The sequence below is a fragment of the Vespula vulgaris genome, chromosome 8 (genome assembly GCF_905475345.1).
Source record: "Vespula vulgaris chromosome 8, iyVesVulg1.1, whole genome shotgun sequence".
In the NCBI taxonomy this organism is placed as follows: Eukaryota; Metazoa; Arthropoda; class Insecta; order Hymenoptera; family Vespidae; genus Vespula; species Vespula vulgaris.
This window is the reverse complement of record NC_066593.1, coordinates 6,341,689-6,357,564: the sequence shown is the minus strand read 5'-3', so window position 1 is coordinate 6,357,564 and position 15,876 is coordinate 6,341,689. Positions and strand designations below refer to the sequence as shown.

Here is a 15,876-nt window from a genome sequence, read left to right as displayed (position 1 = left end):
CGGTAAAACGGGATTGTTAAATCGAGCTTTTTTTAAACTAAAAACGTATATCCGTTTTATAAGACCTCGATTTTTCACATCCGTTAGAATATCCAATCTCTCTCTCTCTCTCTCTCTCTCTCTCTCTCTCTCTCTCTCTCTCTCTCTCTCTCTCTCTCTCTCTCTTCGTTTGTTCTAACGTATAATCAAACCATCCGATATTTCCTATTTCCGATTGTAGTTAAGAACGGAGATCCGTTCTCCTTGTCTGGCCAAGATGCATTGCAGTTACTTTGGCCGATAAAATTTTCTATCGCTTTCGGGCGATACTCTCATGAATATTAACAAACGTAATCTAACGGACGATTTATATTCATAGATTTTCTCTCCTCTTTTCTTTTCTTTTTTTTTCTGTCACCTGCTTATCACAACTAGAAAAACGTTTCTTTGTTTTCTTTCTTAAATCTTTATCGTTAAGTATCTCTATAAAATATCGTCAAATTATTTCAGCTAAGATATCTTTTCTCGAATAGTTCCTTCATACACCGACGATTATTCTTCTTTCTTTTATATATACTTCATCGATCAAACATACGAAATTTTACGATTTAACAATTCACGCCGAATTATCTTCCTTTACGATGATTCAAATTAGATCATGTATTTAATTACCTGTTATACATGAGAACGTCCGGTTTCCAAAGTCGATGCGGAGGGATCCTGAGATCTTTGACGCCTCCATAATCCGAGATGTTCCACCTCATATTTACATCGTTCCATTCCTGAAAAGGAAAAGAAAAAATAAAGAAGAAAGTAAAATTATATTTATATTTTTCGATAAGAGAACGAAAGCAACACGAGTTAAATGTGTGCATATATATAATATATATATATATATATATATATATATATATATATATATATATATATATATATATTAAACATAGCAACTAGAATTTAATTATTGCTATGTTCAATTATAATTATTTATAAAGTCGACACGTCTTCGCGTTATATGGAATAATCCTATTTTTTATTCGAATCGCTATCCAAGTAAAAATTTAATTTGCAATCGAGATCATATCGTTCGTAAAACGAGTCTAATCGGGTTCTTTCTTTCAAATTAAACGACGATAATTTCTTGTCCAATGTAGAGAAAGAACATTTCACGAGTGTTAAAGCATTTTTTCGGTTTAATCTTTGCCCGTAAGAACTTCAAGTCATAAATCCTAGTTAAACGGAGTTACTTTTTTCATTCCAATTCTTATTCGGTCAACGAGAAAGAAAGAAAGAAAAAGATAGATAGATAGATAGATAGATAGAGAGAGAGAAAGAGAGAAAGAGAGAACGAGTGCTAATACTTTACTTAGAGTTGGCGAAGAAATTTTCTTACTAGTTTCACATCGAGTTTGGATCTTCGCGAGTACGCAAAGCGATTTGAAAAGTTGGTGAATTTTCATGGGGGAAGAACGAAGACAATATTTCTTCCATTCAGATTTGTTCTCTATCAGATCTGTAATTGATCGAATAAGGTCGATAATAGCGGCTGGTAATAACGTTGAACGAAGTTTATCGTTCGTCGTATTTTATTGTCATACGATATCTCTAGGTTTCTTACAAATTGTTTTGAAAATGTAGAAAAATAAACGTGTAATAAAAAAATATAAAAACTCGAAAAATGTCGAAGAAAATGTGATCATCTATACGTTATAATATCGCAAGTAAAAGCGATAAGCTGAGATAGAGAGAACTCTTATCCCACCTTTATCCATTTCATCTTGTTGAATTAAACCCTAGTACGGATTTATAGATCAATGGGATACTTGAGGATGCACCGTAATCGATCTCATCTCACAGGAATCTCCTTGAATTAGGCGACCTTTGAGTCGCATCCCTAGTCTGTACTCGAAAGCTTAAATTATTGAGCCGTGTGAATCTCAATCCCTTGAGAGTTTCACATTGCCTTGCATATTTCGTATCATATCTATTTTTTCTTTTTTGGTCGACTCTATTTTAACATCTTTTATCAAATAGATAATAATATGATTGGATTGGCATAGAAAAATAAAAGAATATCAGTAAAATAGTATATCTCTCTTTTCGTGAAAATAATAAAAAATGTAAAAGGGATATATCGTACGGACATTTAATATTGAATATTTTATTAAAAATAAAGTACAGTAAAAACGTCGATTATATTAATACGATTAATAAGAATTAACCTTTATAATCATGTTTCTGTTCAATAATTAAATTAATGGATATTTCTGCTTCCATGTTCCATCGGATCTATTTTTATACGAATATGATTTGGATTATTCTATATATGGATAATAAATTATCCATATAATCAAAAATATGTTATTTTCTCACAATATTTCGCGTTAACTAACGTTCTACCGTACGAAGAAATTAATGCGGATCGGTTTGAACGAAAACGTCGACACGATAATGCAGAGATACAGAGGTTTAATTAGCTACTTAAAATGAATCGAAGTAAAAGAAAATGGTAAGAGATAAAAGAAGATCGATCGAAAGTCTAAACATTTTTATTCGGCTCGCAGCGGATTAAAAACAAACTCGTTTATCACTACGTCGGAAAGAAATATCGAAGGAACGTAGAGAAACGAAAGAACAGAAAATGAGAATGAGAGACTGAGAGATGCTCTCAAAAAAGAAGAAGAAATTGAGAGAAAGATATAGAGAAACGGCTGGGTTGTTTCGCACGTTGGAAAGCGATCTCGAGATGCCCTTCGCAAAGGGATGCTGAAAGAAGTGAAGGGAAAGAAGGGAAGATTTCCTATCGCGTTCGCAAGTAAAGGCGTTCGTGGTCGGCTTGCACGGTAGGATAGAGCGTCGTTCAAGCTGACAAGGGGAGACCACGACATATAAGCCTGGGATTTCAAAGTAAGGTTGAAAATATGCCGGTGAATAGTGAGTTAGGGAGATAGCCTAAAATATTTTCTTTCCTTCGCAAATCATTTTTTTTTTCTTTTTTCTTTCTCTTTTTTTTTTTGCAACAATTCCATTTCAACTTGGAAATTTGGAGAAATTCGAATTGGAGATCGGATGTTTTTTTCTTTTTTCTTCTTTTTTTTGTTTCTACACGCACACACATACACACACACATATATATATATATAATTTTCTTCATAGCATCGGAATAATTTCCTTTGAAATATATCTTCATCGGCTGTAACTTTTCTCTGTCCCTTAAATTTCTAATCCTATTTCAAAATTCTCACTTTGTATGTTACAAGCTCTCCTTGTAAACCATTAGATTCACACCCATTAGTCACTGACCCCGATTGATTAGCCACTGATGGAGTATGCCGTCGGATAATTAATAATAGCCGCATCGGCACGTTGGTTTACATGCCACGCATAGCGCGTTATTATATACGTACATATGCATTTGAACGCACAACTCTGGAAGATTTACCGATCATTTTTCCTCAATTCCGACGATCAAACAGTAATTAGTTGATGGCTAAGAAAATTGAGATCAAAGAAAGAGAAAAAATGAGAGAAGGAAAGAGAGAGGAAAAGATAGAGATAGAGATAGATAGATAGATAGAGAGAGAGAGAAAGAGAGAGAGAAAGAGAAAAGAGGGATAAGAGATGAATAAAGGAGAAGAAAGGAAAACTCAAGGAGGATAAAACCTTTGTAAAAATTCTATAGCAAGCCGTTTTTTTGAACTTAAGGGAGGGTTGTAAATCTCGGATAAAAAGATGGAAGAGATATAAGAGTGTGCAAAAGAGAAAGAGATAGAGAGTTAAAGGTAAAGAAAGTTACTAGAGGATTCGAAGAAAGATTTTCTTAAGTTCTTTCCCTCGAAAAACTCTTCCGGAGTATAGAGCTACGTACCAATATATGTATATACCCGATAAAATTTTTTTCGTTGTCGATTCGCATCTCCGAAGTATTTGTACTGGTTTGCCAGGTAAACGAGAAATCAGAACTGACCTCTTTTAAAATGCAAACTCCTTAAAAAAGTTTCCGTTCTGTTGTAGCAAGCTTGTAAACAAACCCTCCTCTTTCCATGGCTTCTCTTCGATATTTTATTTCGAGAAAGTGAAATGAGAGGATGGATAAGTACGAGAGGACTACTTGAGACATTCGTGTCTATCTATCTCTCTCTCTCTCTCACTATATATACATATATATATATATATATATATATATATATATATATATCAACTGCAGATGCCGGCTTGAGTGGCCGGTTGTTATCGCAAACTGTCGTCACGAAGTGCGAATTTTGTCGCTCCGTCTCCTTCTACGATTTCTATAAAATCTAGAGATTTTCTATAGAAATATGATATCATTTAAATCTAGAAACGACGCTGGCAGATTTAGCGCGATAAGAGGATGTTATTCGTCTCGTAATAACGTCGTAATAAGTTCGTAATACACTTCGTGATTCAGTTCATTCTTCGGACCCAAGGAGAAGCTAATTAAAATGTCACCGTAATTAAGGACGCTGCGAAAATTTTCTCGACTTGTCGTCCTCCTTTTCTTTTCATTTGAAACTCTTCATCAAGCAATAAAATCAAAATACGGCCGAGTAGAGCTCTCTATATCGTGAATTTATAATAATATAATAAATATCCAGTTAGCGCGTATGCTCTTAGTTATCGTAGCCCAGATGAATATTTTCATCGATTTTCGTCGTGGCTGCAGGCAACTAACACGTTGCTAGCCGACCGTGCGACGTCTATTTTTATCGACGACTACAACTACGACGACGACGACGACGACGACGACGACGACGAAGAGGAGCGAAGAACCATATTTCAAAATCGGAGAATGTGTTAGATTCGATAAATGAATGGACGGAAAAATTAGTGGAAAATAACAAACGAACAAAGATATTACGGATTAAACAAGAATTAAAATTTTTCTCGTTTTTACAACTTTTTCCTATTTTTAATCATAACTTTCCGGTTTATTATCATCGATCGATCGTTTTGTTAACATTGATAATTTTAAATCAAACGATCAGTCATAATACAAATTTTCACTTATAAAAAAGAGATATGCGATAATCCTTATGAAAAAGAGACTACGATATACCGATAAATATCTATAGATATCAATCTATTTCTATGAAAGAGTATTCATTTAAAAATTGACCTTGTATACTTACGATATATAAAAAATAAAAATCAGATAATAATATTTGAATTACATATACACATGTACATACATATGTATGTACGTACATAGTGTACGTTGAAATCTGTCAAGCAGAAAGTCGGAAGGATCGACGTTAACCCGCTTTCCTTTTAGATCCAAAATTATCCGAACTTTGGATGCAGCATCCGTTCGATGCTAACGACGAGACAAATGTCATGGATCCTAGATTCTGGTGAAAGACGTTAAAGAATGTTTCGTCGGCAAAGAATGCTGCTACTACTGCTGCTACTACTGCTGGTGCTGGTACTGGTGCTAGTACTGGTATTGCTGTTGAATGCAAAGGACGATTTGATTTCGATGGGAAGATAAAAGTCACGGGATCGCGTTATCACGATTCTAAAGAAAGAAAGAAGGAATTTCGTTGCAAAGCATTCCCGATTTTCTTGCTTATTTCGTAGCGTGGAAATTCCTTTTCCTGAAGGAGATATATATATATATATATACTTATAGGTATGTACTATAAAGAAAGAGGAGAAAGAGAGGAGAAGATAGATAGACACAAAGATAGATAGAGAGACAGACGGATATATAGATGGAAGAAGAAAGAAATTCAATATGCTTTGCCGTTTGAAAATCAATACGATCTATCAGTTTTCTCAAACGTTATTTTCTATCCTCGATTTTGTAATATTTATATTGATGTGTGATAGATACTCGATCTATCATTAATTTTTCGAGAAGAATCTTTGACCTACATTATATTATTTCCATATTTTCATTAATATATATATATAAATTTGTTATTATTGAATCAATAAAAGTAATGTACATTATATATATATATATATATATATATATATATATATATATATATATATATGTATAGAATTCACGTAGAGGTCGTGAAAAAAAGAATTGCTTTATAACGGGAAATAGCAATATAGTTGAGTAATAAAAACAATAATAAAAAAAAGGTAAGAAGAAATATAAGAAAAGGAATGATCGATTGTAAATCCCTGCGCTACGTTCATAAAATGTTAAACGTTCGAAGCTCGCAGTGATCACATAAAAATGCGAAGAGATGAAATTTATCGAGATCGTGCGAGATTTCAAAGTACCCTCGATCCAATAACATTTTACTTTTGTTATTAGTTTCACTTCGGCATAGAAAAATCCAAGCATTTCCGTAAATTTAAAAACATTGAAATTATTATGTTACGATCGACGAAACAATATTTCTTTTCTTTCTCATAGCTCATTTTTCCACAGGCCTCGATATTTCCGTAGTATTATATCATATATAGAATTTTATGAAATCGTAATATAAACACTCACGTAGTTAAATACGCATGTAGGTACTCGTAATATTTGTTTTACGTGTTGATATAATATCTCGAGAGAAAGAGAGAGAGAGAGAGAGAGAGAGGGAAAAAAAGAGAAAGAGAATTTTAATTCCAGACAATACAATTTTTAAAGCAGACCGATATTTTATTTTTGTATTATTTGCTACTGTTATTAAAATATACAGAAATAATTAACTGAATTATAGCAAACATGAAAAGTTTTCGATACTATTTATATTTCAGATAATAATAATTTATAGAACGTTACTTTCAAGAGTGAAAATAAAAGAAGAAAAAAATTCTTTTTTCTTTTGAAATATCTCGGTTAACGATTCTAGTGAGTAGATCATCGTAATACATGTGTGTATATGTGTATATATATATGCATGTATGTATATATTTACGAATGGCGAAAATCCAGAGACTTTAATCATTTGCATACATAATCATCTTTTGGTATAGGTCGCATCTACGTTTTAATCCATCCTCGTACCCCACCAACACTATCCCTACTATCCACCACTCGAGAATAATTCGCAGTCTTGCAATATTCATAAACCGGAGAGTTCCATGCTTGCGGAAAACGAATTCGTTAGGGCTTAATATTTTAGCACTGTACTCTTACTTACGGAAGAGATAGAAAAAGAGAGAGAGAGAGAGAAAAAAATAGAAAGAGATAGGGACAGAAAAAAAAGGATTCGAGTATTTGGCAATGTCCGTCGACTCGTATAAAGAAAATTTTACGATGAATTTCATTACGAATTTCGATCTGCCATCGAAAGGAAATGACGTAAGGAGGAACAACGATCGTTCGTGCTCGGAATTCCACAGAGAAAACTTTTAAAAGCGTTCCAATTTACCTTGATTTTCTTAACTTACGGACGGCTAATTAAAATCGACTCTCTCTCTCTTTTTCTCTTTTTCTCTTTTCTCTTTCCTCTTTCTCTTTTCTATGTCTCTCCTGCATTCCTGCAAAAATTCCCGTAATGTAAAAAGAACGCATCGGTGAATCTCGTAAATTCGGGCAAGAAAAATTCTAATCGAAGAAGATGTAAAAAAAAAAGACAAAAGGAAAGATAACAGAAAATAAAATAAACAAGAAGGATTTCGTAAAATTCGATAAATTCTTCATATGAATTCTTTCCTTTTTCGTTTCTTTTTTTACTTTTAGTTTTTCTTTTTTTTCAACCTCCTTCTATTGCATTTTACATGTTATTGTAAATTTCCTTTCTAACAATAAGAAATCCCTCACACGATCGAACTATACGATCGTATAGTTCGATGGCTATATCTAATACGTTCTATCTAATCTTTCTTTTACTGCTTGTATTTTCTGTGTCATAAAAATTCGTCGAATTTTTTAGGTTCTTCTTAGCTCATTTTTGAATTTCGATTAAATTGTAATTCGTGGAATTCCTTAGAGTCCATCGACGACAAAGATCGAGTGCGATTATATAAAACGTCGTTGGATTTGTTTCTTTCCTTGGCGATTAAATGCTCGAACGACCGAGAAAGCAATTCCGTTAGAGGGAAAAAAATAAAAGATTACAGAAAGAAAAAGAGGAGGAGGAGGAGGAGGAGGAGGAGGAGGAGGAGAGAGAGAGAGAGAGAGAGAGAGAGAGAGAGAGAGACAAAGGGAAAGAGAAAGAGAAAGAGAAAAAGATAGAGAAAAAAAAGAAAGAAAGAGTGAATTAAGACTGGAAAAGAGTACGAGTCGAACTTATTACCACCTTGGCTTTATTACGAACGACCTTGACACCTTTCCACGCGATCGCATTCGATTATAGAGGTGCGCGCGCGCGCACTTGTGTTTCCAGCATGTGCCGAGTTTCTTCCACTCGAATTCCTTCTTTTCCTTTGCTTATTTGCCACCGTTAAAAAAGAAAAAAGAAAACGGAAAAGAAAAATAAAAAAAAGAAACGAATAGACGATTAAATACGAAATGTCTGATTCGTCGGTACAAGGCAATACTCGTTCGACTGATAAGAAGGAATAAGATCTTGATCTAGAGTCACGAATCACAATCGCCAAGTTTCTACGTTCACTACTTGGCACGATTAACAAGTTTCTCGATGGAAGACCGGAAACGTAAGGAAGTAGCTTCCGGAGAGAACTTTACTCTAGTTCTCTCTTATAAAGCTTGAACGCTCAACTCAAACCGTCAAGTTTGGATTCCCGGTAGAACGGAAAGTTAATAGAATGAGAGATCTATATATATATATATATATATATATTTGTGCACGTATATATCTCTGTGCATATACAGTATATATTATATATGTGTATATGTATGTATGTATGTACGTACATATATATGTATATTGAAATGAAGATCAAGAATCTAAAAAGCTCGTACGATAATATCGTTAATCCCGATAGATTTTTCATCTCTCTCTCTCTCTCTCTCTCTCTCTCTCTCTCTCTCTCTCTCTCTCTCTCTCTCTCTGCCTTTCGTTTCATTTTATTTTATTTCTATTAAAATAATTATTCTTAATTGCTTCACAATTTTAATGGATTTTCTAAAAGTTTTAATCGTCCTAATTATTTTATTGTAATAGAATTAAGATCGGTAATTTGCGAGCAAGTCGCAGGAAAAAGAAATGAGATCGATAAAAAGTTCTTATTATAATAACAATTAAGTCGGCTTATATTATATTATATTGAAATAACAATTGTGTTGGATTAGAATAACAATGAAGATGATTGTGATAATGATAATGATAATAGCGGCACTGAACGTTTAACATTTATAAAATTTAACATTTAAAAAGAAAAATCATTTTTATTAAAGTACAGTGTATTTCGATACGATTTTTAATGGAACCGATGTTGAAAACTTTCCAACAGTTTTAGATTTTGTTACATCATATATCAATCGTCTTTTCTAAAAGCGTTCACATTTTAACGAAGATTTCTCCACCACCGAAATTTAACCCCAAAGTATCTTCAATCTCTTAGTTCCGCGTCTTCGATTCTTCCTTTCTCTTCTCTTCCTCTCTCTCTCTCTTTCTTTCAGATCGTGGGATGTAATTAAAACGTTTCGGAAGTTCGACTGGCAGCTAAGGTTCTCCTTTGTTCGAAGAGTAACTTGCAGTTGCGAGTTTGTGCTGCTCGAGGAATAAGTGTAAAGGAAAGAGTGAGACAGAGGGAGAGAGAGAGAAAAAGAGAGAGAGAGAGACAGTAACGTAAATCGTTAAAGTACCATGGCATTCGGCAAGCTGCTTATTTTCCAGTTAGATTCACTGAAACTCGATTTTGTACTGTCATTTCCCGAGACGTTGGTCCCATTCGGCTCATTGTTGAGATTCTCGACTATGAATCCCAACGTTATGGCGGCCAAACTTCCGGGGCCATTTTCGAATTCATAGAAACCGATATACCATATACCGAAATAAAGACAAATGATTCTACGTGGTTATATCATAATATCAACTTTCTGTTTCCCGTAAAATGATACCGTACGAAGTTATTCATATATCCAGCAAAAAGCTATAATAACATGTGTTTAGTAATACATATTTCCATTTTCTCGGGATTCTCGAAAATATGATTTTTTTAAATTCTTTTTTCTTTTTTTCGTACGCATCGCATTCCAGATGCAATGAAAAAAAAATTAGAAAAATAAAGAAAAGAAAAAAATTATTTCTACAAATTATAATATTATTATTTCCTTTTCGCTGGAGAAAATACATTTAATTCTTTGTACTCGCTTTATTAATAATTGATATATCACAGTTAAATAGAAAAGATAAGTGATCTTGAGTAAAGGAGTAACGAGATAACAGTCGGAGAAGTTGCATAATCAAAGGTAGGAAAGAGGGACGACGAAATGCGAAGAGAACTAACTTGGCGCTCTGTTTGTGCAACGTAGCATGAATTTTAGTTTCTCTCTCTCTCTCTCTCTCTCTCTCTCTCTTTCTCTCTCTTTCTCTCTTTCTTTCTCTCTTTTCGCAATTCCGACTCCGTGCCAAAAGAATTACCTTTTGGCACAAAATTTTCGTCTCGATGTCACTCGAAATAACGGCAAGGTGCTCCTACGATCGATCCTGAAGTTATTTATAATGGAAAAAACAAGTTGAAGAGCCGTCTTTGCCAGCAGCCTTGCAGAAAACTCGCTGATGACTGAATTTTCTAGTAAAATCATCCTTCTATGCCGTGCACGTGGACGTTCGTCAGATTAGACGTTGAAGAAGTACCTGAATATTATTCCGATCTCATGCCAAAAAGAGATAAACGAAAAAGTTCGACTCGATCGCTTTCAATATTGATACAAATAGGTATATTAAATTTGATAAAAATCGAAGTAATTTTTTTTCTCACTGTTTGAAAGAAGACAAAATATAACTTCGATGTTCTATTGATTCTTTTGACACACTCTGTATATTACGATCTTCTTTACGGATATTACTGTGTTACCCATCAAGATGTATTATTCATTGTTCGTAAAAGTTGGAGAACAGATAGGCGGAACAGTAGCAGGAAAAGTAAATCTGATGTTGACTCCGAAACGATATTCAAATTCTTTCTATAATATGTCTATGTCTACTTTTCACCAAGAATTCACAATTTCTTTGTTTCTTTCACGCTTAAAGAACGTCTTTTAAAATGGCACTTTCTTCATTGAAATCATAAAAGATCGCATATGCTATCGAACAAATTCATTCCAAGTTATTTCCGTTAAGGATCTGCAAAAATATATAGATATATTATATTTCGATGAGAAATAAAAAAGAAGAAATGCGAGTTGTTCCGAGAGTTTCTGATTTTGATAGAAAATTATGTACCAAGACAACATACCCAAGAAGAAGAAAAATAGTTTCGTTTGCCAAGCGTAGCTTGAATTTCAACTCTGCTCGTTACATTAAACCCATCTCGAAAGAGAGAGAAAGAGAGAGCAACTGAGTGAGTGAGTGAGAGAGAGAGAGAGATGAAAAGTAAAGACTAGGCTAGATACTCTATAAAAGAGCTCTCTTTTTTCCGATAGAAGAAGAGAGAGAGAGAAAAAGAGGGGAAGAGACAGGGGGAGAGAGAGAGAGAGAGAGAGAGAGAGAGAGAGAGAAATAAACATCTTTCTTCGAAATTGTTATCTCATTGCAAATTACTACTTCCTTATATAGTCCTTAGATATTAAGGACGAATATTGATCGATTAATTGAAATACGAGCGAAACATTTAATCTGATCTCGCAAATCGATATTTCGATCATAATGTTCATCTATTTGTGAATTCGAACGAGAGAATTTTCTCACCTGTCGCCAGATCAAAAACTAATTTTCCTCTCGAATTAGATTTCCTAATCTTCTCTACGTTTCTTTTTCTTTTTCTTCTTTTTTATCTTCAATCAAATACAGACTTTTTTGACAGAACGTCAATCACTTGGCAATCAATCAACTCGGAGAAGTTGTTCTTACTCGTCGAAAGAAAATTACAAAAAGAAAAAAGAAAATGGAGAAGAAGATGGAAAGAAAAGAGAGAGAGAGAGAGAGAGAGAGAGAGAGAGAGAGAGAGAGAGAGAGAGAGAGAGAGAGAGAGAGAAACAAAAAGAAAGAAAGAAATGATCTCCATAATGGTAGACGCAATAATTAAGGAAGGTCGAATTTCCATTTTAGCATTCGAAAGCGCGCAATCTGCTTGCCTTTCATCGATGCTTAATTAAACCAGCACGAGCTGGAAAATCTCTTCATTGTTACCTCGGAAACGAGCGAGGTTGAACTCGTGGGTGGTCGGATGAGTATGCTCGTGTGCGAGAGAAAGATAGAGAAAGGGATGATAGTCCAAGCTAGGTATACCTCGAGAACGGTAGGATAATACCGAATACAGATAACTGATACTTCGATCACGTGTCACGAATACGAGTCTCTCGATTCGACCGTATCAGAGTATTTGGTATTATCTTACGATCATCGACAGGGATGGAAAGGGAATGTTATATGGTGGTAGGGGATGAGCGTCCTACTGTCATAAACTTTCTGACGAAGAAACTTTACTAGGAAGAATGAAAGAGAGAAAGAGAGAAAGAGAGAGAGAGAGAGAGAGAGAGAGAGAGAGAGAGAGAGAGAGAGAGAGAGAGAGAGAGAGAGAGAGAGAGAGAGTAGAAAACGAAAGACTAGGTATACTTTTTTATGCAGTAAAAGAAGGTCAACGGATATAGAGGGTGGTCCAATAACTATTACTACGAATACTTTAGAAACTATGAGAATTAGACAAAAACTTTTTTTAATGATCGACAAATACTATAGAAGGGATCACGATAAATTAAAAATAATCTTTAATTCGTAAATTTGTAAAGAGATTTGATTAAATTACTAATTTGTTTTTTTTTTATTTGTAAATTCTAATAAGATCTTCGACTATCTACTTGTTTCTATCAGATCAAAGTATTATCACGAACATTGATTAGATTTGCATCAGATTAGTTAGCGGAATAAATAGACCGAAGTTTTTATTTACTTATCGGAATAAATTTAAAAAAAAAAAAAAGGTTGAGTAAGTACTGCAGTGATGTTGTTAAACCTCGATCGTCTATGTATGTATGCATGTATGTACATATCTTCGAGTAAATACTATCGTGACGCAAATACTTTTTTCTAAACGATCTCTCGGTGAGATTTACAAGTATATACGTACTTATATATACATAAAAAATATATATATAAAATATATAAAATATATAATACACACACACACATATATATATCTATACGTGTACACACGTATACGCGTAAAGAAAGAAGGATAAAAAAAAGAAATAAAAAGGGTAGCTCGTAAATACGTCGAGTAAGCTGAAAGGTATCCTACAGGCAACGGAAAATCGAGTCTGACGGGTGCAAAGTTCAAGAGAGGTTCGAATTCTTCGAGTTGGTAGATTGCATTTCTTTTCCTTCTTTTTTTGAGAAAGAAAGAGAGAGAGAGAGAGAGAGAGAGGGAGGGAGATACTGAATTAGATAATTAGATGATTGGTTAATTGGTTAATTGCAATTCCAGTTACACTATAATTACGAGTGAAAGAGGAAAGAGGAGAGCAGGTTTATTGCAAGAAAGAGAAGAGAAATTTCACGCGAAGTTCCGGAAGTACGTGGGATAGTTGCCCTTCGCAAAGGTCCAACGAACGTGCCGAGTCGTGGCTTAACTCGATTTACTGGCTCTCGAGTTAGTTAATACACCCTTCTCGATCGCCCGACTGAAGCCGAAATTTATAGCCAAACGGATGGCAGTCACTGTAACCTCGATGGAGGTTTCCTTCCTTCCTTCCTTCCGTCGTTTCTCAACAGATGTTTTGAATCGAAACATGTTACGCGATTCTATGTGGTATACTTGATTCATTGTCATACAAACGTATAACTACGTTTCTTTCGCCTCAGGCATAAATCCCTTTTTGCGTAAACGTAAAAGAGATAAGTTTCGAGTAAGTCACTCTAAACACAAACGAGCTGGCCATTAACGTCGTGGAAACTTTCGAGTTGCGACTTTCGAACTGGATCGGCGGCACTCTTAATGCTTGTCTATCGCTATCTTCCTCTCTCTTAGTCTCTTTCTTTGTCTCTCTCTCTCTCTCCTCTTTTTCTTTTAACATCTATCCTATTTCTAACTCTCTCTCTCTCTCTCTCCCACATATTTTCATGACGTAACTCGATTCTCGTTAAAAGCCGCCCGATATCGTCTCGTTCGCTCGCTTGGTGTTCCCAAGCCAAATGAATTTTCTTAGACGCGGTTGCGCTTTTATCGTAAAACCCGACTTTCGTCTCCTTCGTTTTTCATCCCGTACATGATTCGTTGCAAACTTTCGAGTAAATATTTGCCTTAATGCGGGATCATCGTGAATTGCTTATAAGATTCATTAAAATATGTATATATGTATATGTGTATGTGTACGTGTGTGTGTTCGTGTTAATATAGGAAAGTTGGAAAAGAAAACTTTTTTAGGAAAAAGAGTTCAATTATCGGACGATTATAATTATTAAAAATCAAATGAAACATTGAATTAAGCCAATTAACATAATTATGAAATATTTTTAGTCAAATAAAATCAATATGTCAAGAAACGTGTCAGGACGTTTCGAAAATAATTTTCTTTTTTTTCGTTGTGAAATATAATTACGAAGATGGAAAGAAAGAAAACATAGGTACGTAAATGGAAAGAAATAAAAAATGCGCGAGCTCTCTGAGATCTTAAAGATCTCGTCTCATGGAAAATGCTTTCGCATGACTTCGATTATGTTCGACTAGAATTTAGACGACGCGAAATTAAGTATTCCAACCGTTTTTCTGAATTCCCTTTGCGTCGTTCGATAACGCTTTTGCGATCTCTTTTGAAAGATACGTGCCGGTGACGGCATCGAGAAATGATTCGATTTCGTCTACTGAGTACACACACACACACACACACACACACACACACACACACACACACACACACACACATATATATGCACATATGTATGTATGACATAAGTATATCCTCGATTTCACATATAATAATGCTTTTTTCTTTCCATTTTTTTTTATTTGTTATAGCTTTGAAATAAATGTTGAATATTATATAAATATAAACGATGATATTTTTAAACGAAACACGAAATGGGATACCCAGTATAAATTGATCAGATCATAAATACTCATCTTTCTTTTTTAAATATCATTTACCTTAAAAACAACTAAAAAAGAGAGAGAGAGAGAGAGAGAGAAAGAAAAAAAAATTAAAAAAAAAAAAAGCGGTGAGTTTCACCACGCAAAAATACGCACGCGTATATTTATCGTTGTGCCACGTCTCTCATACTCGTATTTAATTAAGCCGTTAATTAAGTTCTTTTTATCTTGTGCTTTTCTAAAACAGCGTCACAATGCGTCCCATTGTTGTTCGTGCTATATACAGCTCCTCGCATTGGCTCCTAATTAGCGACTAAAAATGAATGGCAACATCGATGAATCGGAAAAAATGCACAATGTTGATCATCACCGATACCTCCGAAGAAATCCCCTCTGATTTGTCACGAAGTTCGTCATTCATTTTTCACGGATCAATGTGAAAAGTTTTTCACTTTCCCTCCATTACTCTCGTTTATCGATTTGCATATTTATGATTCTTCGTAAATTCCATCACTTATTCATACATTATTGTTAATTATTAATTTCGTTATAAATAATTTAATGTTCATTATAAATAACAGATATAAATCAAATTTACATACTATACCCGACTAAATTAAATGTTTACGAAGCCGTTAATTAAAAGACGAAATCAGAAACAGCGATCGACCAAAACGACACGACTCGACTACCTTTTATTTTCCAATCGAACGAATCCTAAGAGCTTTTAATAAATTCAAACACGTAGAAGTAAACAATATTTGTTCCCGATTGGAAAGAAAATAGCTTGGCAAACGCCTAATACATTAACGAAACCATTAATATAAC

The 15,876-nt window shown here is 34.2% G+C and overlaps 1 protein-coding gene across 3 annotated transcripts in view; it reads right to left on the bottom strand.

The window, feature by feature from the left end:
* LOC127065752 (neuronal acetylcholine receptor subunit alpha-7-like) overlaps window positions 1–15,876 on the bottom strand; it is a 137,227-nt gene that overhangs the window by 31,120 nt on the left and 90,231 nt on the right. For all 3 annotated transcript variants that reach the window (XM_050998549.1, XM_050998547.1, XM_050998548.1), the window contains one exon: window positions 652–761. In XM_050998549.1, the coding sequence (XP_050854506.1) occupies window positions 652–743 (92 nt within the window). In that variant the 5' untranslated portion in view covers window positions 744–761. The remainder of the gene's footprint in view (window positions 1–651; window positions 762–15,876) is intronic.